Source organism: Chinchilla lanigera, unplaced genomic scaffold (genome assembly GCF_000276665.1).
Source record: "Chinchilla lanigera isolate Chin_1 unplaced genomic scaffold, ChiLan1.0 scaffold00015, whole genome shotgun sequence".
Taxonomy (NCBI): Eukaryota; Metazoa; Chordata; class Mammalia; order Rodentia; family Chinchillidae; genus Chinchilla; species Chinchilla lanigera.
In genome coordinates this window covers 9,919,178-9,942,338 of record NW_004955416.1, presented here as the reverse complement: position 1 = coordinate 9,942,338, position 23,161 = coordinate 9,919,178, and the positions used below count along the sequence as shown (strand labels likewise).

General features: G+C 41.6%; 2 protein-coding genes across 5 annotated transcripts in view; one reads left to right on the top strand and one right to left on the bottom strand.

The window, feature by feature from the left end:
- The window catches only part of Tubgcp4 (tubulin, gamma complex associated protein 4), a 28,941-nt gene extending 20,297 nt beyond the window's left edge, over positions 1 to 8,644 (bottom strand). Inside the window, exons 1-5 of one of the 2 annotated variants that reach the window (XM_005381387.2) lie at positions 8,356 to 8,644; positions 4,062 to 4,190; positions 2,176 to 2,298; positions 1,688 to 1,741; positions 1,213 to 1,269 (exon numbers count right to left, since the gene is read on the bottom strand). In XM_005381387.2, coding sequence (XP_005381444.1) covers positions 1,213 to 1,269; positions 1,688 to 1,741; positions 2,176 to 2,298; positions 4,062 to 4,190; positions 8,356 to 8,433 — 441 coding nt within the window. In that variant the 5' untranslated portion in view covers positions 8,434 to 8,644. The other variant, XM_005381385.2, reaches the window with a different exon arrangement.
- Positions 8,645 to 8,716: 72 nt separating this feature from the next.
- On the top strand, positions 8,717 to 21,303 carry Zscan29 (zinc finger and SCAN domain containing 29). 3 transcript variants are annotated; one of them, XM_013512458.1, is made up of 5 exons: positions 8,717 to 10,101; positions 10,525 to 10,729; positions 12,753 to 13,448; positions 15,097 to 15,567; positions 16,495 to 16,780. In XM_013512458.1, the coding sequence occupies exons 1-5, from the start codon at positions 9,787 to 9,789 to the stop codon at positions 16,512 to 16,514; spliced, it is 1,707 nt and encodes a 568-aa protein (XP_013367912.1). In that variant the 5' UTR covers positions 8,717 to 9,786; the 3' UTR covers positions 16,515 to 16,780. The 3 variants fall into 3 exon arrangements, with proteins under 3 accessions (XP_013367912.1, XP_005381445.1, XP_013367911.1); XM_005381388.2 differs by lacking the exon at positions 16,495 to 16,780 and adding an exon at positions 20,188 to 21,303 and having other exon boundaries at positions 8,719 to 10,101; XM_013512457.1 differs by lacking the exon at positions 16,495 to 16,780 and adding an exon at positions 16,804 to 18,593 and having other exon boundaries at positions 8,795 to 10,101.
- The last annotated feature ends 1,858 nt before the right edge of the window (positions 21,304 to 23,161 follow it).

Below are 23,161 nucleotides of genomic sequence, written 5' to 3'. Positions count from 1 at the left end.
AAAAAGTCAACTAAGATATGCAGCTGGGTAGGGAATCTGAGGCTCTCACCACTGATTCCACTCCCCTAGAAGGTCCCTTTCCACTTTGGGAATAGTGTAATATATGATCTAGAGCAATCTTTGCAAGTTAGACAGGCATGGGTTTATACCCTAGCTCTGCCATTTACTCCATCTGTGTGAACCTGTCACAGCCAACTGCCTGGTACACCCCAAAAGGAAAACAAAGCTGCATGTGTCACTTGATAAGTGCAATGTATTTTGAAGGACCACAAATAGCTCCTTCCTGGTTTTGTGAGTACAACATGAATGTAGCAAAGTATTTTAAGTTTCCTTGTCACAGAGCAAATTTAGCAATGTGACAAATTAACTGGTTAAATAATTATATTCATTAGGGTGCACATTCTTAATAAAATAAGACAGAAATATAAGAATTTAAAAACATGGAGCCTAGAGCTAAACATGTTTAACCCATTTGTCCATTTGATCTAATTATAGACTGACTGAGGGGAGCAGAGTCTTCTTTTAATATTAAATGTCAAAGCATTTATTCTTCACAGTTATTAACTATGCCCAGAAAAGACATTCTCCTCACATTGGGGACTCTAAATTTTCAATGCAGATAGTGAAAGCTTATGACAAGAATGAAGTATCTGGGTTTTACCTAGTGATCTCATAATTCTGAGAAAACACCAGTACCTTAACCACCTTATTTCTGACAAGATCAGGCGTGCTCAGGGTGGTATGGCCGTAGACTTAACCACCTTATTTCTAAAGGTTATCTTACTGCTCCTCAAGATCCACACTTTACAGTTCTAAAGCCTTACTGCAGGGGCTGGGGATTTAGCTCAGTGGCACAGCACCTGCCTGGCAAGTGCAAGGTTGTGAGTTCAATATCCGGTACCGAAAAAAAAAAAATCCAAAAAAAAAAAGAAAAGAAAAATAAAGCCTTACTGAAAATTCCTCTCACCTGTAAAATTCCATGACATTTTTTTTTTTTTTTTACCTCAGCAACATTTCCTCTGCCTTCTGAAAGCATACAGAATAGTATCTTATTTTTGCATTCTTGGCACTTAGCATGATAAATACGCAGATATTTTTGAATGAGTCAACAATAAAAACTAAAAACTAGAGTCTTCCAAAAGGAATGTAGGGCAACATTAATGATTAATATTTCTTTTTTACCAGAACAAAAGGAAAGAGGAAAGTTCTCACCTTTTGACTTTTAATTTGCTCTACTACAACCATCACAGAGGGAAAAAGGAGCTGGAACTGCAAAGTAAATAATTACAGGTATATAATCAAATGTAGTGGAAAAATAAACTCAGGAAATGCTTTTGTTTCTGTGTAACCTAAGATAAATGCAATATTCCGAACAGTCAAGATCTAGTATCGTAAGACAATCTGATGAGGGGGTTAGTTACAAACAGGAAGAAGGTGGCGAACAGAAGCTGTTCGTTTCTGAGGCTGCCATAACTGTCAATACTGATGTCACTAAAAGAACATTAACATGAGACATAAGTATTTAATTGGAAACTCTAAGTAGTTCTGATCTAGTAAAGTATGCAAAAGGCATATAATGTAAAATATTGGGCTCCGATGTCATACGTTCTCAAAAACAGTATCATAACTTAAGTTATTCTAACAATAACAATGAATTCCAAGGCATTTTGTTATTTGGGCAGCATACCTGATCTAACGAGTAATTGACATGTGATATGGAGAGATGGGGGTCAGCCAGAAACTGCAATTAAAAACAAAATCTCATTAGGACGCCACTCAAAATACCTTAAACCAGTCTGGGCTATGAAAACTACAAAAGAATCTGAGAACAGGTTTGGTATTAGTTTTAGGCTATATAAAACTGATAGTTTGAAAAAAAAAAAAAAAGCGAGCCCGCCCCCCCCTCCAAAAAAAAACCCTGATAGTTTGCATGCTATTATTTTAGGGGATTAAAAAAACTAAAGCCAGAGCTCTTATAAACTTAGAAACCTCTGCCATGATGTATAAGCAATTTTAATTCTGGCTTGGGCAATCACAGACAGAACACTGTACCCACTCCAGTCACACAGGACATATGTAAGTCTTATCTACTTGACCTTATCAAAGGGCATCTCAAATTTAAGAACACACTCTACTCTGCTGTCCCAGAGGAACTACTTCCCACACCTTTCTTACCTCTTGTTCCAAATCAAGCAGTGCTTGGCGATAAGGCTGTAAAACTGAATCTAGCCCTGTGCAGAAGGCCCTTAGGTAGATTCCATGTAACCCACCTTGGCCCTGCTGAGATGGGTGGTGGTCCTGAAATCAAACAGAAAGAAGTCAACTTCTTAGCTCAGGCCCTAAACCTGAGCTGACATTATCCTTGGAAGAATAAGGAGGAAAAGACATTATCCTTTATCAGTGGTATTTTTTTGTGTAAGTGATTCCATATCAAAGCAATGCTTCAGTGAGAGGAAAACTCAAATAATGATACAGATTTTTACCTCTGATATTTAATTTAATTTAATTTAGTGTACTGGGGATTGATCTCAGGACCTTCACACTGAGCTATACCCCTAGCACTTTTTTATTTTTTGAGACAGAGTATTGTCACTTAAGTTGCCCAGGCTGTGCTCGAACTTGTGATCCTCTTGTCTCAAATTCCTACAGTGCTGAGACTACAAGCATGTGCCACTATGCCCAGCTCCTTTGATCTTCTAAAATGTGGTATTTCAACTTTCCAAGCAGTCCCCAGTGTTACAACTAAACAGACAGTACTCTATGTCAGTGAAGATTTTTCTACAACTTAATTCTGACCTTACTGTTTCCAGCATAAAGCCCTTCAGTGGGTTTCTACTACCAAAAGTAATATCCAAATTCCTCTGGCCCATCTCCATTTATCCAAAATTATCTTTCTGTTTCCAGCTTGCCTCATTTTCAGACTCCCCAAAGTTCACCAAATGTGCCTTTCTTCTATTTCTTGCCCCTGTGAAAATTGGACTTGTGCTCTGCTTATGACTGTGTGCCTCAACTTTCTGACAAACACCCACTGTTCCTGCAGGACCCAGTGAAAGCATTTCTCCACAAAGTCCTTTCTCTCTCACTAGGGGATTAATAGCTTCTCCTTGCTGCTTTAATAACATTTCTACTTAATGCTTGAATTATACTTTTGTTTAGATGTCATCCTCACTAGAGTACAAGGTTTATAAAGGTAAAGACCATACCTGACTGATCTTTGTATCTCAGCTCTTAGCACAATCCTTTGAACCAGGTAAATATTTTACTAAATAAAAAATGAACTCAATCCGTCCTAACTTCCCATTTCCTGCCTGACTTAGCAATTCACCAAGAATACGAATCTGGTGGCCAATGTTGGGGGCTGTGAGATTCTCATCAGGAGTCACATACAAATATAGCTTATCTTTTAGGAAACCAGCAAGGAGCTTCTTATAGAAGCTTATATGGGCAAATATGGTTAACAGCTGACTAGAGGCTATGATTAAGTTTTCGGGCTATGTACTGGTTTGGATGATCAAGCCCTGGGAATGGTTGGACAGCAGAATTCAGCAACAAATGTGGTAGGAGGCTCGGGCTCAGGGGTTAGAAAGCAGGATATAGCTAGTGGACACTGCAAAAGGATACTGGTAGTTCTTGAAGATAAACACAGCCACACTAAGACCAGCATGGACACAGGTGAAACAGAACAGACTGGCTTACAACCAGCCAATTTGTTCTGATTTGGGGTCATTTCAGAAAACTAAACAATTTCATTTATTACAAAATAAAGAAGAAATAAGTATGTTTTTTTTTTACTTTTTTTGAAAAAAGAAGTACTACAGGTATCTAGAATTTGGGAAGGTAGGAATTCACATACCAAATGACATAAAATCACATAGTCATCAAAATACAGGACAGGCTTTTTTTCTCTCACATATAAAACAGTTAGAGACCTTGCTTTGACTTGAATATTTCCAGTGACAAGAAATTCTTCATTTACTTCAAATAGCTCCCCAGCAAATTCACTAAAAGCATGATAAAAGCTCCTGCCTTCTAAGGGTACATATCCTAGAACTGGGTCCCACCTGTTGCTGCACATGGCTTGTATACTGTTCAATGAACTCGGTGAAGCGGATATAGTCTGTGCCAAGCCGGCAGAGTCGATTGAGGACGCTGGTCTCACTAGGGTGGAGAAATGGGAAATCCTGCGACACCTGTAAGAAAAGGGACAATGACAAAAAAACCAGATGGCTGTTAAGTCACTGTCCTTCTTGGGATATTTCAAAGGCTTCACACCATCTACCTTTTCCTTTCTTACTATTTTTCTTTTCCTTTCCTTAAGATGACCACTTAAGGTTGGTGAATTCTGGGAGCAAAAGTATTTCCAAACATCTCAATCTAATTGCTTGCTTATTGAAATAGGTACCATTTGGTAAGAAATTCAAATAATACAGAATGGTGTGTGCTAACAATGAGTTGGTGGCCCCAGGGGCAGCCAATGTTATCTGTTACTCATGCAGCCTTCTGGGACAGCCTATGAGGAAATGCAGATTTCCACTTGGCTGCAGCAAAATCTCATCAGCAATATGCTTGAAGGGGGATCTGCAGACCCCCAGGGTTTCTCAGATATACTGTCAGGATTTATAAATCTTCTACAAAATTGAAAATTTTCATGCAAATAAAAATCTAAGATTAATGTGAACTATGAAAAAACACCTTATAACAAGCTAAATAAATTTATTTATATTTTCATTTTGTTGAGGCTTAGATCTAAAATGTCCTCTAAAATGCTGATGTGTTCAGAGAAGGGGCTTTGGGAAGGTGACTGAATCTTGAGGGATTAATCCACTGATGAGATCATAATCTGATAGCATTATTGGAAAATGACAGAAAAAGAAGATGGGGCCTCACTGAATGGAGAAGATCATGGAGGCAGGATCCAGGGACTATATCTGGTTCCCAGACCCTTTTCTGGCTTGCTCTCTGCTTCCTGGCTGCCACAAGATGAGCAACTTTCCTCTGTCACACCCTTCTGCCCTCCTCATCACAGGCCTAAAGCACGGGAGCCAGCTAACCACAGACTGACCCCTTTGAAAATGTGAGCCAAAATAAACTTTTTCTCCTTTTAGTTGTTTTTGTCATAGTAATGAAAAGGTAGCATACATCTGTATTTTTAGTTTAAATGAGGGTCAAATGATAGCTTAATATGCTATAAAAAAGGTTCACAGCAGTTCAAGTTGAAAAAAGTGCTGGAAAAATATATTCTTTGAACCAACTTCTTAAACATGTTGTGGTAAAATATATATGACATTTTAGCCATTTTTAAATGTAAAGTTCAGTGGCATTATAGTATATTCGCACTGTTGTGCAACTATTATCACCATCCATCTCTAGAACTTTTTCACTTACCCCAACTGAAACTGTACCATTAAATGTTAATTCCCCATACTCCTCTCTCCTGTCCTTGGAAACTACCATTCTACTTTGGTTTCTATAAATCTAACTACCTTAGTTACCTCACAGAAGTGGAATCATACAATTTTGTCCTTTTGTGACTGGTTTATTTTATGTGGCATAATGTCCTCAAGGTTCATCTATATTGCAATATATGTGAGAATTCCTTTCCTTTCCACTATATGTATATACCACACTTTGTTTACTCACTCATTCCTTAATGAACACTTCAATTGCTTCTACCTTCTGGATATTGTGAATACATGCTCTATGAACATGTGTGTAAAAGTGTATGCTGAGTTCTTACCTTTTACTTCTTTTGGGTACATTCCCAGAAGTGGAACTGCTCAATCATAATGGCATTTCTATGTTTAATTTTTAAAAGAACTGCTATACCATTCTTCACAGTGGCTACAACTTTTTATATTCCCACCAGCAATGCAGAAGTGCATTTATTTCTCTACAACCTCACCAGTGCTTGCTACTTTTTAAAATAGTAGCCATCCAAATGGATATGAAATTGTGTTTCACACTGGGTTTGGATTTGGATTTCTCTAGTGTTAGTCAGTATTTTTTATGTACTTATTGGCCATTAAAACATTTGTTTTTGGAGAATCAGTCATCTTTTAATTAACACCAGGAGGGGCTGGGGATTTAGCTCAGCGGCACAGCGCCTGCCTGGTAAGTGCAGGGTCGTTTGTTCAATTCCTGGTACCAGAAAAAAAACCAAAAAGAAAAAATTAATATCCCAGACACTATGCTAACATTCAGGTATAAAAGCATCAGATAAATTCAATACTGCCAATTTAATTTCAGCAAAATAATATTCTATGTGACACTGGATCTGTGTTTTTCAACCGGGGTAATTTTGCTTCTTGTTGGCTGTCAAACTGGATGGGTGCTACTGGCACCTAGTGGGCAGAGGCCACACATGCTGCCTACCATCCTACAGTGCACAGGGCAGACACGATAAAAGACTTATGCAGACCAAACTGCCATCAGTGCCAAAGCAGAGAAATTTTGCATTGTAGTAGTATTAATTCAAGTTTATTAATCTGATAGTTTTGTTTACATTTAATTTGTAAAATAAGTTGTTTTTATAGTTAAAAGCATCATGCTTGAGTTTATACATAGCTTTATATGGACATACAATACGTGACCATACAACAGTACGATGAAAATAATTTTCGTAAACATTAGGCATTCATGATAATTTTTCCCTTTAATCAAATGTGAAAAACACTGCTCGTGAAAGTATGCAATATTTGCTGTTTTTGTCTTTTCTTCCACAAGTACTCGCACACCTATTATATGGCAGGAACTGAGGTAGGTGCTGCGAGTACATATATGAAGATCACACTGTGGTCTTTACCACCATGGGCAATCTATTTAGGAAAAAGACCGTAAACAGGTAACCACAGTAAATAATTACTAATTGTGATAGTAATAGAAACAAATAAGTTGCTGTGATAGACAGTAATGGCATAACAGAAAGATAATTTAAAGATATGGTCAGGAAACTTTCTGAGGTAACTTTAAAGCTGAGACCTTAGGAATGAAAAGGAGGAAAATACCTGCATGAGGCTTTTTTTTAAAAGAAAGAATGGAAGAAGGAAGATGATTTACCTGTAGCTCTCTCTTCAGCCTCCCCAACTATCTATCTTATATTGTTATCTCTTTTAACTTAAAACAGGCCAGCACCCACAAATACTTCCTGAACATTTCCTCCTATGTAAACATCATTGTGATAAATTCTGGGGGGAAAAGTGATACGCCAATTCAGTCTTCAAAGATCTATATGCCAAAAGCAATAATTTGAAAAACTCATCTAAGTTCCCAAAACCCAGATTCACATTCATAAGAAACAAGAGGAATCTGTTTGATATATAGGTTTTATATAGTAACAATGTAATTCTTCTCTTCACAGCCTATATGGGCAGCTCTCCTAGGAACATGTGCTCAGACAGACCTAGATTCCTAATTTTTTTTAAAGACAGGGTCTTGTTTTGTAGTTCAGGTTGGCCTTGAACTCACTACTTGGCCCAGGCTGGCCTCGAACTCCCGATAATCCTCCTGCCTTAGCCTCCCTGAGTGCTGGGTTTACAGGTGAGCACCACCACACCCAGCTTTAGTTTCTGTATCTTGCTGCTGCTAGGATTAGCAGGCATAAAATGATCTGGGCTTCAGATGTGCTCATTTGCAAAACAAGGCTAACAATACCCAAATTACTAGGTTATGAGAACATTAGGTGACATTTGTATATGTACTAAATACTTTTTTTTAGTATATGTGCTATATACTCTGGTTTTCCTTCAGATCGTATACATCTTTCGTCTTTAGTATATGTGCTGCCAAAGCCAGCACTAGGTGACATTACTGGAAGCAGAATTAGACAAGAATAGCTCAGATACTACAGCCAGACACAACTTGGTTCAAAACTAACATTCTGCGCCTAGGTTAATCTGTAAAATGAATATAGGTGGTTGTGAGGATACAGTGAGATACTGCACGTGTGCAGTATCTATCACATATACATTTACATTTCTGTTTACAGGAAGGCCCGAGACATTCTACACCTTGTGCTGAAACCTCCCAGGAAAGGAGTAATGGGGGAAACATTACATGCTCTCGAACTCTTTGACCAAAAACCGACGAAGGTTGGCGTGTTGAGCGCTGTGTGTTTGGACAAGCCCCACGCAGGCTTCCTCCCTCAGTTGAATGCCCAGTTCCCCAGCAACTCCTGCTAAGGCACCCAGAGCACAGGCGGAGCATCTGGGGTCTGCCTCCGTTTCTCATCTAGTCCCGGCTGGCTCAGGTGTCCACGTCCCTTCTGGCGCCGGGGCACTGTCCTCCAGTCAGCTGGCCAGGCCCCGGAGTTCCCCGGACGCCGGCTCCCGGGTTTCCCAGCTCCGCGCCCACCAGTACCTGCAGGCCACTGCGCTTGTTCCAGGTGAAAATGGACCCCGGGTACCCGCTCAGAGCCAGGAGCAGTTCGTGGATCATCCCCCAGCGGACTTGGGAGTCCCTAGATACGACACCCTCTCCTCCAGCACCTCTCCAGCAGACAGCCCGGCGGAGCGCTCTTCCTTCTACAGGAACCCGCGTGAGCCAGTCAGTCTCAGCGCGCAGGGACCCTCGGCGGTAGGAGCGGGCGCACGGACGCGCGGAGCGGGCGGGGCCGGCGTCGCGTCCCGGAAGTGCGCGGGCTCGGGGGGACCCACTCTCTCATCCCGGCGCGCGGAGAGGTAGGCGCGAGAGTTGCCATTGCGCATGCGCTCTCGGGGTCCCGCGGCGCCCGGACTTCCGGTTTGGGAGCCGGACCCGGCAGTTGGAGAGCTGGCTGGGCTGGACCCCGAGGGGGTGAGGCTGGCCCGGGCGCAGGGATGCAAGTGGGCCAAAGGGCAGCTCGAGAGGGACACGCGCCTGGGCGTGGGCCTAGGTGCCTTCAGGGTGCCTCGGCCAGGTCTGAGGCCTCTGGGGAAACTGCTGCCCTGCGCATCTGAGTGACCCGGCCGGAGGGCGCGAAGACAAAGAGGCCGGAGCGCCTCAGCCGCTGCTCCCGCAGCCTACAGCCCTCGGGGCCCCGCTACGGCTGCGCTCGCCCCAGGAGACCCGTTCTTACTGCCCTTCGGGCCCGTCCCTCCACGACTCAGTGTGACTTTCACAAGCCCGGTACCGGGTCTCGCTCCAGGAGCTGGCCAGCTTCTTCCGACGCGCGAGGCTGCCCATCATTAGTCCTACACCCTCGCTGGTCACTCCAGCTGCGAGGGAAAAACACGCCCGGCGTTCAGCCCTCGAGTTTGTGCGGGGCGGAAATTGATAGTTCGGAGCCCAAGGAGCGGGGCACATGAAGAGGGCGGGAGGGGAGACCGCGGAGGTCCAGGGGGCTTCTGCTGCGACCCCGGGGTTCCCGCATAACGACGTCACCCTCAGATGCTCTCGCGCTCTAGGTGTCCCGCATCATTCAAACTCACTGCAGCTGATCCGGGGAGTTCAGTGTGCTCATCTGGGGAAGGCGAGATAGGAGCATTTTGTCTTCCAGCAGCTTCTTGAGACTGCCTTAAGTGTGGCCCAGAAATACAGCTTTTGGAAGGTCCTTCTTGCTCATTGTTGACTTGCCTCGAAGATGATGCTACCTCTGATCGCCTCTTGGAGCACGTGGGAGGTCACGCCAGCTCCGGCAAGACTTAGACTTGTGAATATATTGATGGTACCATCTCTCTCTACCCTAGGAAGCAACTCCCCTTACAGAGAGAGCCTCATCTGCAGTTGATTCTCCAAGGACATGGGAAGATAGGTGACAGCCCTGGAACCCAGACCCTTAACGTGGAAGCAAGCTGCTTTGTGCTGTGAAGGATGGCCAAACCCACTCTGAGAGAGAATGGCACCAACTCTGAAGCCTTCCGCCAGCGCTTCAGGAGGTTCCATTACCAGGAAGTGGCTGGACCCCGGGAGGCTTTCAGTCAACTCTGGGAACTTTGCTGTTCCTGGCTAAGGCCAGAAGTGCGCACCAAGGAGCAGATTGTAGAATTGTTAGTGCTAGAGCAGTTCTTGACCATCTTACCTGGGGAGATCCAGAATTGGGTACAGGAACAATGTCCAGAGAGTGGAGAGGAGGCAGTGACTCTGGTGGAAGATTTAGAAAGAGAACCTGGAAGACCTGGATGTTCGGTGAGAAGGGAGAGGGAATTTAGAAGTATGAAACTGGGAAGGGGCAAGGTATCAATTTAAAGTATAAAAGTCTCCCTTATGCTTCTGATCTAGTGATCTTTTTCTGGTCTGGAACAGGTAACTTTTTCAGATAGTGCATATCTGGAGGTGCTACCTGGATGTGTCTTTATCTACCCTTTAATTTTAGTTTCCTATTTACTAGAGAAAGGATTTTTACAGCCTATAGTCAGGTTTACTATTTTGACTTTTTCCTTCTGTAGTTCTAGCTGCTGTAAGCTGATGGTAATGGAGTAAGGACCTTCTTTGTTGTAACCTCCTCACCTCTGTAATTCTGGCTGTGCTGTAGACCACTTTTGGGTATTAAATAATCTCTGAGATTGTTCCTCGTGACCTTGCAGTGACAATAAGTGGGGTTGTTTCCAGGTCACAGTCCCTGTGAAGGGGGAGGAAGTATGCCTGGAGAAGATGACACCCCTGAAATCATCACGAGAGTTATTAAGTGTTCAGCAGGAATCAGTGGAACCCCAGCCCAGCGGCGGACTCAAGAAAGAGAGGGCAAGAAGCCCAGATCTGGGACTACAGGAGCAGATGAACTCAAAGGAGAATCTCAGACACTTTCAAAGGAGCGGTGAGAAGTAGTCTCCTATGAGAAGATAGAAAGCCATTCCAAGTTGGGAAGTAGGGTTGGAAATAGTGAGTGGGAAAGGGATTTTAGGGATAAGTGGAAATTGTAGAATACGTGGCGGTTGTTGGGAACCCTCTGAAGACATGTACTTTAGCCATCTGGTATAGTAAGTATTCTGGTATGTCCTCTTTTGATAAGTGTTAGAGAATGTCCCTAGTTTTTATCAGAACCTAGAACTATTTTATTTCTTCTTGGTAACGATGATAGTAGGTCACTGCTTTCTAGATAGAAATTCTTTTCTATACCTAAGAGCACCTTTCTTTTAGCTCCAAATTATATTTGTCTCTTTAAAATTTCCCCTGGATGTGGTGGTACACACCTGTAATTCCAGCATGAGGGAGGCTGAGGCAGGAGGATCAGTTTGAGTTTGAAGTCAGCCTGGGCTGCTCAAGGCCAGCCTGAACTACAGAGTGAGACCCTGTTTCAAAAAAAAAAAAAAAATTCCCCCATAAATCTCCATTCTTTAGACATAAGTTTTTGTTACTTTCAACTTTGGAATTTTTAAATTTTCCAAGTATTAATTGTGGGGAACTAAGTTACACATATTATTTCAGTGAGGGTCTGTTAGGTAGAGGCTTAGTAAGAATTTTAGTTTGGAATCTCAGCATCTTGAAATATAGCCCAATTTATGATTATGAGATCATTTATGTTCATCTGGTAACTCCTAGGACTCTTACAGCTTTCCCTGATGTCTTTGCATCTAGTCATTTATCCTTGTACTTGATTTTGTAGAACTTGTTTTTCTTCTTTATACTGTTAAACTCCATTTTTTATGTTTTTTTCTTTGATCATTTCATATGAAACTTGTTGAAGCTGTTTTGAATTCTGATTTTTATCATCCAAGATGATAGCCTTCTTGACCCGTTTGAGAATGGTCTGTATTTAGTTAACCAGATGAAATTCCTTAATTGCACATACAGACTTACAGAATTAATCGTTCAGCCTCACATGCATGAACTCACAACCTTGCATGTGCTCAACATTCTGCAGTAAGAAAAGGGACTAACCTCAGAGAGCTTGGAATGTGATTGAGAACACAACGGCAGTCTGTAGAGACGTTCTAAACTGAACCATATTGAAAGGATCATGAACAATGACTTGTTTGATTGCAGGGATTTGGAATAGTGGAGATGAGTGAGGGATGCAAGCACAGGTTCTGGAAGGATGGGTTGAATTTGGCTAGGAAGAAGGGATTAAAGGAAAGGCACAGAGTGGTGAATAAAAGTATACTATGTTTGGGCTGGGGATATAGCTCAGTAGCACAGCACCTGCCTGGCAAACGCAAGGTCCTGAGTTTGATTCCTGGTACCCCTCAAAAAAGTGTACTGTGTTCTAGAGAGAAGAGCATAATAGGAATAGGTAGTGCATGCCAGGCACTAATGTTAAAGTTCAGCGGAATAGCATGTGAGCTGAGGAAGCTAGAACTTGGGAGTTCAGGAGCACAGTGGCTGTTGCAGTTATCTGGGAGGACCAGGGGTCTTGATTTGGATGGTGGTAGTAGGAATATAGAGAAAGCCTATACCAAGGAAAACATCTTTAGAATCTGGTACTGAGTATGAAGGAAAGAGAAGAGTCGAAGACAGTCTTCTCTCCCCTCATTCTTGAAGTCACTGAGTTTAATTCTCTAATCCCAAGTGAAAAAAACAGGACAGGAAGTGACTGTTCCCAGCAGCACTGTGACCTGCAGACAAATAGTCTGCAAGGCAAGGGAACAACTTGGAATAGAATTATCTGCTTTGAACACACAGCAGAACCTCTTCCTTTCTTGTCACCCTGTTCTGGAAAATAAAATATTTTTCATTTTTTGAGGTTTCCTGTATTTTCTTTCTTTAACCCAGTGAACTTCCTGAAAACATTATCTTAGATAGTTTATGTTCTCTTTGATAAAAATGGCACGACTGAATTCAGAGATGTTCGTATGATCATTCCAGACTATGATACCTTTTGTTTGCTTCCTTGCAAGCAGGATTTCCATTTCCTAAATCTGGTGTGGTCTCCATGTTGGAGCAAGGTAAGCCGTGGATTCCAGATCTGGGCTCCAGGGAGAAAGAAGTCCCAAGAGGCAGCCACACAGGAGATAGACGAGTGCATGCTGACCTACTGCCCTCCAAGAGAGAGAGGAGAAACTGGATGGAACAGGATCACTGGGGCTTTGAGGATGAGAAGGTGGCTGGTGTGCACTGGGGCTATGAAGAGACCAGAACTCTCCTTGCAATTCTGAGCCAGACTGAACTTTATGAGGCTCTCCGAAACTGTCACAGAAACAGCCAAGTGTATGGGGCTGTGGCCGAGAGACTGCGGGAGTATGGCTTCCTCCGGACCCTGGAACAGTGTCGGACCAAGTTTAAAGGCCTTCAGAAGAGCTACAGGAAAGTCAAAAGTGGCCACCCACCTGAGACCTGCCCCTTCTTTGAAGAGATGGAAGCTCTGATGAGTGCTCAGGTCATTGCCCTGCCCAGTAATGGCCTGGAAGAAGCAGCCTGTCACTCTGGTCAGGTGGGCAATGATGAGCCTGAAGAACCCCAACAGGGAGGTTGGCAGCATGAGGAGGAAGCAGAAGAGGCTCAGGCTGAGGAGTCTGACAGTGACGAAATGGACCTAGAGACCACCTCCCAGGACCCTGGTAACTCAGCTGCACCTGTCGTGTTCCGTAGTCCAAGTGGTAAGAAGCTTTCCTTCTTGGGGTTTTGGGATTAGACAGCAATCAGACTGGTTGAGGAGTCATGAGGTGATTACCTGCCAGCTTGGCTAATCAATAGGAAACATACATTGGTCAGTTCTATATGTATGTCATTTTTTTGTGGGAAAATCAGTGAGATAATAGTAAGGAATAGATTGATTTTTGAAAGAAATATACCGAGAAAATTCAAGAGTGTCTTGAAAAAGAATCATACTATTTTTTTTTATAATATTTTTTCTCAATTATAGAATCATTGCAAGCTGAGAAAATGTGCCACTTAATTGTCTTTTTCATTCTTTTTCCCTTCACTGATATAAATAAGTTTAGGTAAATCATAAATGTGGCTCATGTGCTAAATGGTATTATTTTTGTTCTTTTCATCTTTTCCACCACTTTTTCTGTTTTCCAATTCTTTCCTATTCTTTACTCACAGTGAGTAGAAGATAATGGAAATAAACATCCAACTGACTCTCAAGTGCAAGACTAAGTGAATCCTCTTTCCTTCCACTCTGAGTACCTTCAGGGAGCAAGGACTATACTCATCCTGGTAGCACCACTGTCATGTGTCCAGCCCGGGAGATAGTGTGCTCATTTCCTTCCTCGTTGTGGCTCCTGTCAGTCTTTCACTCCATGGATTATGTGTGTGATTAGATGCCCTTGTTTGGTACCCTTCAAGTCTTTACTATTGCTGGCCTGCTTAATTGAGATCATGGCAAATGAAAGGCCGTAATACAGATTTGGCAGTAGTAGCGTGATTCTGAAAGAGGCAGTTTTCTGAGTTTTAAGTCATTCTGTGGGAAACTGAATTCATCAGGAATTCAGTGATCAGAGAAGTTAGGTATGACACATTGTGGCTAACAGCAACTAGTTGTGGGTTTTCTTCTTCTTACTAATAGTATTATAATAAGATTCAGAATTCCATAAAAACTAATAGAATAATAGAGAAATGCATTTTATACATTTGACTCTATATATAATACATAATTATGTTTTAGTGATTGGGTGAAAAGGCTTTTTTTTTTAGTAGCAAAATAGAATTTACAAATGAAGTTCTCTGTGCAATTGCTAAAGGATAGAGAGAAGTATAATGTTCTATAATGAGTTTGTATAGATGGGAGCCTTAGGTTAGGTACTTTTCCTTTTTTCCTTTTTGGTGCTGGAATTGAACCCAAGGCCTTGTGCATGCCAGGCACACACACTTCTAGCTTTACCTGCAACCTTAGTGACCTACCTTCCTTCCTCCCTCCCTTTTTTCCTACAGCTATATTTCTAGTCCTTTTTTATTTTGAGACAGGGTCTTGCTAAGTTGCCCACACTGGCCTTGAACTTGAGATCCTCCTCCCTTTGTCTCCTGAGTAAGGGAAGAGCCACTACATCTGGCTTTTTTCCTGTTTTGTTTCTGGTTTGTTTGTTTGCTTATGACAAGGTCTTGCTATGTAGGCCAGAATGGCCTTGAACTTACTGTTGAGCCCACGCTGGCCTTAAACTCAGGATTCTCCTGCTTTAGCCTCCTGAATGCTGCTATTATTGGCAGGTGCTTAGCTTTTTCTCTCGATGCAGGTGATGAAATTGGGAATTGAGGCTCTAAAGCTGTGGATTAAGTGATGCTGAAATTCTTTCCCGGTGGCAGGTGTACACTGGGGCTATGAAGAGACCAAGACTTACCTTGCAATTCTTAGTGAGACTCAATTTTATGAAGCCCTCCAGAACTGTCACCGAAACAGCCAGTTATATGGAGCAGTGGCTGAGAGGTTATGGGAATATGGCTTCTTCAGGACACCAGAGCAGTGTCGGACCAAGTTTAAAAGCCTACAAACCAGCTACCGGAAGGTCAAAAATGGCCAAGCACAAGAGATCTGCCCCTTTTTTGAAGAAATGGATGCTCTGGTGAGTGCCCAGGTTGCTGCTCCATCTATTGATGGCAAAGAAGAGGAAACAGCTTCTTGCCCTATCCAGGGGACCAGTGATGCTGAAGCTGAGAAGCAAGCTGTGGACACAGAAGAGGCCATAGAGGAAGATTCTGATGACAATGACAAGGATATTGAGATACCCCCAGGGGCTGTCTTGACCCATGCTCCAGTATTATTCCAAAGCCCCAGTGGTAAGATTCTTTCCTTTTTATGGGATAAGATAAGCAAAAGGGAGGAAATGGGATTTAGGAGAAAACCATTAGATTGAGAATGGGCCTCTATACCCAGCTTCCATGGGTTCTTGCTTACCTTATCCCTTCCCCATGTTTCCTTTCTATCAAAGCAGGTCAGTGAGGGGTAATGTTATTCATGTGACTTTTGGCTTCCTCACACTACAGCATCAATCTAAGATAGCGATAAACTGTAAATTCATTGTCATTGATGTGTGAACTACTACAATTCCACTTTACCTAATAGGAAATCTGAAAGCTAACTTTTCCCAAGTAGCATGTCATGTACCCATGACAGGGGTTAATTTTAAAAGTTCATTTTCATTTTCTTCTGATTTCACCTTGTATACCAGCTATATATAAACTTTATTCACATTATGAAGGCCTGACAACCCTTTTTTTCAGACACACTTTTGCAGAAGTCTGAGGTTTCTGTGGGAATTAATTATATAAATATTAACTGCTACCTAAGAAAAAATACTTCAGCATGGCTTCCCTCCTTGTAGAAAGAAGAGTTCTGATTTTGCAATCATACACATATATGTGTGTGAATCTGGGCTGTGTTAACTGAGTACCCCCAGGTTTGCTTATATATTAAGACCTTTGGCTGGAGATGGAGCTCAGTGATAGAGTGCTTTCCTAACATGTGCAAGGTGCTGAGTTTGATCCCTAGCACTGCAAAAAGAAAAGAAAAAAAACTTGAGTCACAGAATTGATGTATATGAGGCACTGTATGAAGCACCTGTTGCAGTGCCTGGACATACAGTAGGTATTTAGTAAATAAGTTTTGACTTCAGTAAGTCTTTTAAGTCAGTATGCTTTAAGGATGTTACATGGAGAATCACTTACATGGGATATTAATATGTTGTACTAAAAAATTACTTTTAGGTTTGAGAAATTCTAAATAGCTCTTTTGGAGGCTCATAATACATATTCACATAACAGTAATACCTCAGTTTACAAACACTTCCGTTCGTGAACAATTCATTTCACAAATGGAAGTGTTTGCCAAAATTTTGCTTCCATTCGAGAATTCTGCATTGGGTGACGAACATGACTGTGCCATCTTCCCTGCATAAACACGAATGCAGCCATCTTCCCTGCTCTGACATGTGGTCATGGCTTCCTCTAGTCAAGACTGTGGTCATAGACAGACCTGTGCACACTTGCTGTGAAGCTTTTTTGTTTGCTTTTTAGCACATACAGTACTGTACAGTATTATTCAATCCAGCATGGCTCCAAAGAAAGTACAGAGCAAGCATGGTGGTAAAAAGAAAGTGCAGAGCAGTGATGAAGGTAACAAGAACACGCAGAGCAAGAATGACGGTAACAAAAAAGTGCAGAGCAAGAGCGGTAAGAAGGTTTTGAAGAAGATAACCATTGAATTGAAGAAGGAAATTGTAGAAAAGCATGAGCGTGGTGTTCGTGTGACTGATCTGGCCTCAGAGTACAAGATGGCGAAGTCAACAATCTCGACTATCTTGAAGAATAGAGATGCAATCAAAGGAGCTGATGTGGCAAAAGGAGTAACAACATTAACCAAGCAGAGGACACAAGTGCTGGAAGAGGTGGAAAAACTTCTGTTGGTGTGGCTGAATGAGAAACAGCTGGCAGGTGATAGAGTTAGTGAAGCTATGATCTGTGAAAAAGCCAGGAAACTGCATAGTGATTTACTGCAAGAAAATCCCTCTACGAGTACAACAAATAATGAATTTAAAGCCAGTAGAGGGTGGTTTGATAAATTCCGCAAGAGAAGTGGCATCCACAGTATGATGAGACATGGTGAGGCTTCCAGTTCTGCCAAGGCAAGAAGCCTACAGTAAGAAATGAATGAATTTTGCGGAATTCATGAAGCCAGGACACATTGCTCAACAAGTGTTCAACTGTAATAAAACAGGGCTGTTCTGGAAGATGCCAAACAGAACCTATATAAAGCAAGAGGAAAAGGCACTGCCCAGGCACAAGCTCATGAAGGACAGATTGACACTTTTGCTGTGTGTGAACACAAGTGCCAATTTGAAGATTAAGCCTCCACTAATATACCATTCCTAGACCCCTTGTGTATTTAAAGAACAGAATATGAACATGACCAGACTGTCTATCATGTGGAGGGCCAATACAATTGGGTCACAAGGCAATTGTTCATGCGATAGCTGCATGAGGTGTTTGTACCCACCATTAAGAAATATCTTTCTGAAGTCAGTTGCCTGAAAGGTATCTTCTGAGGGACACTGTCCTGGCATATCTTCCAGCATTGGTGGATGATATGGATGTTGTGTATTAACTTTACCAATACAACATGTCCCCCTAACACAACACCTTTCTTGCAGCCCATGGGCCATCAAGTGATCTGAAACTTTAAGAAGCTGTATACAAAGGTGCTCTTCATTGGATGTTTTAATGTCACTGAAAAGATGTCGTTGACTCTGAAAGAGTTCTGGAAGAAACATGTTTATGTCCTCCACTGCATCAACATCATTGACAAAGCCTGGGAAGATGTCATGTATTGGATCTTAAACTCAGCCTGGAGGAAACTGGCCAGAATGTGTCACTGAACATGACTTTGAAGGGTCTGATACACAGGTGGTGGAGGAGATTGTGTCCATGGGCAAGAGTATGGGTCTGGACGTCGATGGTGCAGATATAGAAGAGCTCTTTGAAGACCATAAGGAGGAGGTGATGATGGAAGACAGCAGAAGGCACTTGTTGAGGAGCATTCTACTGAGGAAGCGGAAGACAGGGAGGAGGTTAGCAGTGACTGATGTGATAAAATCCATTGTGGAAAAGTGAAATGAGTCCCAGGATTTATTTGAGAAACACCATCCCAACATTACCATAACGAATAGAGTGCTGAATCTGATCAAGAATAACGTGGCCTCTCATTTCTGGAAGGTTACCAACACAGGAAAAAAACAAGTGACAATAGATTTTTCATCAAAAGTTGACCATGCAGCTAGAGACAAAGAGAGGAAACCTCTACAGGAGATCTCCCTGATGTTCTTATGGAGGAGGACTTTCCCTCCAAACAATAACCTCCTCCCCACCCACCTTCCTGTCCTCCATGACAGAAGTTACCTCAAGCAAGGTTAGTGCTGTCTCTCTTCATACTGTACTGTTCTGTATTTTGTTTCATGTTTTTGTGGTTAAAAAAATATATATGGTTCAGCATGGGTTAACCTTATTTACAAGGAACCTTATGGGAAAATTGATTCGGTTCGCGACCACATTTGTAGGGATCAGAACAGATTAATTTTATTTACCTTATGGGGAAATTTGATTTGGTTCACAACCAGTTTGATTCTTGACCAGAATTGTAGAATGAATTAAGTTCGTCAACTGAGGTACCACTGTATTTAAGGTCCTGTTAATTTAATGAGAATTTCATCTAATAAGACTTAGGCTTCTGTGTAGAGATACTGCTTTAAGGGTATATACACAGGCTGGACACTTAGCATTCTTTTGCTCCTAGATTTAGTTCAGGGAATTTGGAATCCAAAAATTTATCTGAAACATCTTAAGTGCAAATTCTTATAGCATAGGTCCAGAGAAGCTAATATTTGTCACCCCTTCCCCCTTGATTAGCAGTGCCTATTTCTTTTACAAAATGTTTGGTTTCAATGGTACAGTATATTTTGATCATAGAAGCCTGGCATTTGGTTCTTAGGATATTAAAAAGTTGTCTTAGCAGAACACTTGGGCATTACATAACATGCTTTTGGAACACAGTGAGTATTTTGAGAGCAAAGAAAATATTTTAGAGGGGACGTGGCTCAGTGGTATAGCACTTGCCTTGCATGCACCAAGGCCCTAGGTTCAATCCCTAGCACCACCCAAAGAAACTGTTTTAGAGAGATACTTCCTAGCAAAGTTTTTCTCTCTGAAGACTTTTTATTCTTTGAAAGATGCTAAATATTTTTCTAGTCTTGTTTTTGTTTCCAGCATATATAGAATTTGAGGGAAAGGAAACTAAATAAAAATTCTTTCTGGATATAGAAGTTTCCCAAAAAGTCTTCCTAGGCAATTTTCTTCTAATTCCTTTAGAACATGAACATGGCAAAGAACATGAACAAGAATGCCATGACCAGCCTGGGATATAGCAAAATACATTGCAAAGTGGTTTTTCTGTATAAACATAGTGTTCTTTAAAACCTAGTGCTGGCCAGGCGTGGTGGTACACGCCTGTAATCCCAGCACTCCAGAGGCTGAGGCAGGAGGATCTTTGCAAGTTCAAGTCCAGCCTGGGCTACAAAGTGAGCTCAAGGCCAGCCTGAACTGCATAGGGAGACCCTGTCTCAAAAAGACCAAGAAAACAAAAACAAAAAACCTAGTGCTGCACTGAAAGGATTTAATGATCTTGTAATGTTTGAAAGAATTTATCAGCTGGCTCTTACATAATTATGGTGATGAGAAGCACGTGACAGGCTACTAAATAGGGAATAAAACATTGAAATTTTAATAATGGCAGTAATTTGGTATCAAAATTAAACATTTAATATAATACTTGTTTTTCCCATGTTTGCTTGTCCTGGCACTGTTAATTAAGGAAATGGGTAACTTTATAAATTCTATTCTTAATGTCAGGTTTTGAGGCTGGATTTAAGAATGAAGAGAATCCAAAACGGGATATTTCTGAGGAAATGCAGCTCCACAGGACATTAATTGCAAGATCTAAAAGGAAAATTCCCTGTCATCTTAATCAAAGTAAAGGCAATGAGAGTGACTATAGATCGGGAAGACAGTGGGAAAAGACCCCAGGGGAGAAAAGAGGAAAACTGGCCCTCTTACAAGAGAGTTTAGGTAAAGTCCTAAGTCATCAGAGACCATACTTGGGAGAGAGACCCTACAAATACCTCATATGTGGCAAAAGCTTCCGCCCAAACTCCTGTCTTATGAGTCAGATAGCCCATCAGGTAGAAAATCCATACATATGTGCCGATTGTGGAAAAAGCTTCAGTAGGAGTGAACGCCTGATTAGACACCGAAGAATCCACACTGGAGAGAAGCCTTACAAGTGCCTTGACTGTGGGAAAAGTTTTCGTGATAGCTCAAATTTCATCACTCATAGAAGAATCCACACAGGAGAGAAACCTTATCAGTGTGGTGAGTGCGGGAAACGGTTCAATCAGAGCTCAAGCCTTATAATTCATCAGCGAACCCACACAGGAGAAAAACCCTATCAGTGTGAAGAGTGTGGAAAAAGATTCAATAACAGTTCTCACTTCAGTGCACATCGGCGGATACACACAGGAGAGAGACCCCATGTGTGTCCTAACTGTGGAAAGAGTTTCAGTAGGAGTTCTGACTTACGTGCACATCATAGAACCCACACTGGAGAGAAACTCTATGGCTGTCATGATTGTGGCAAGTGCTTTAGTAAAAGCTCTGCCCTTAATAAGCACCGGGAAATCCATACACGAGAAAAGCTTCTGTCACAGCCAGTGCCTAAGTAAGCCCCCAAAGGAAAGAGCCTCTTTTTTTATGTATTGTTTGGAATGTTCCAATAGTGACAGTCATCTCCTGTTCTGTACCAAACTGGCTTAGGAAGAACTCCTTAGAATTTACAGCAATGTTTGTTTCTTATGCTTTTCCCAAGACAGTCGTTTTAGTAATGAAAAGATTAGCTGGGCATGGTGATGCATGCCTGTAATCTCGGCACTCAGGAGGCTGAGACAGGAGAACTGTCACAAATTTGAGGCCAGCCTTGACTACACAGTGAGACCATCTCAAAAAAAAATGAAAGAAAGAAAGAAAAGAGAAAAATTTTAGTCCTTCTCTGTCTGCATCTGAACTGAGGGGGGCATCTTTTCCTTCTCAGTATTAGTGGTTCCCTTAATAGACAACATAGTAGTATATCCTGTGAATTTACTTATCCTGTCAGTCAGTTGTATTTCAATCAGAAAAACCCTTTGCAGCATTTCAGGGAGAAGCTGAGACTTGGCTCCTTAAGCAGATCTCATTCTTCCTCAGTATAGTAATGGAAATGTTGAACGGAATGACCCTTTCTGTTTACTTAAGCCTATGCTCAGAATGACATATTTGTCATGCATATTTTTTATTTACCATAAAGAAACAGAGTTTTAGCTGGGCGTGGTAGCACCCTTCGGCAATCCTAGCACTCAGGAGGCTGAGGCAGGAGGACCATTGCAAGTTTGAGACCAGCCTGGCCTACAAAGTGAGCTGAAGGCCAGCCTGAACTGCATAGTGAGACCCCGTCTGAAGAAGACAATAAATAAATGAATAAATAAATAAACCAAAGAAACAGATGTCCATGTTGGTTCTAGCCTATGAATCATCTTGTTAAGAACCAGGTGTTTCAAATGGGGAAACAATATAATGTGTAAATACTGGATTTCTTAGTTTTTTCCAAATCCTAGAAAGGTTGGAATAGAATAATACTACATTTATAACATCTAGTTTGATTTTTCTTTTTGTCCTGAATTTCATCTGACAAGCCAGCTGGATATGGTATTACGGAAAGAAATTTAAGCTGTCATCAGGGAATCATCCATTTTCACCATACTCTAAACTCCTAGTATAGTGTTATGCACCCCATGAGTGCTCAGTGCTAACATTCAAGGAGTAGAAGACACTGCCATGTTCCCAAGTGTGGGAAAAATGGGCCAGTTTGTGTCAACAACCCTCTACCAGAATGGCAGGGAGGATGAGAATATCTTTGATCAGTGGACTTGCCAATCTACACACACTTAGCTGTGTACAATTAAAAGCAGCTCTTCAAATATAACTGTGATCACTAATCTTTTTAATACAGTACTGAATTAGCTGTTCATTGTAATATGATACGAACCCATGTAGTACAAGTTCAACAGACTCTTACAATCAAAAATAGATTATACGTAGAGAAGTTCAAGTGTATAGCTGTAACAGTTGTAGAGAAATCTAGAAAGCTAGGTAGTAACACTGCATAGATGTTAAGGTCCAATGCATTAGAGTTTGCTGAAAGAAAAATCTGGGAATTTTTTTCAGGAAGTAAAAAGTATACAAAAGAGGGAACATTACTGAATAAATCAGGGTAGAAGGAACTTTTACCTAGTTGCAAAGTTGAGCACTGGGTGAGTGAAAAATGAAGTACCAAAGGACAAAATTAGACTATAAGGAAAGTCAGGTAAAGTCTGAAACAGCAAAAACTTGGTAAACAATGCGATTTGAGCTCTGCAGGGGGCAGAGAATCACCTTTGCAGAAACATGGAGTACTAGATGCAGACCAGGAAATGGTCCACGTGTCTACGTTAACCAAGTACTCTTGTACTTACTGGTAAAAAAACCAGCTGGCAGGCCCTGAGGGAAAATGGACAGTTTTAGAAGACTAGCTGTTTTGGGAGAGAAGAAGTCAGAAACTAGTATCTACTAAAGACATAGTACTTTGATGGGCAGGTCAAAGGAAAGGTGAATATGACCAGATGGCCAACACTTGGGATAAATAACTTCCACATACATATTTGTAGTTGGAATAAGATCTGGGAGAGCACTAAGGAGATGGAGTTCTATAATTCATAGCTGTGTTAGATGAGATTATAATTTGAATTCTTGTGAAGAG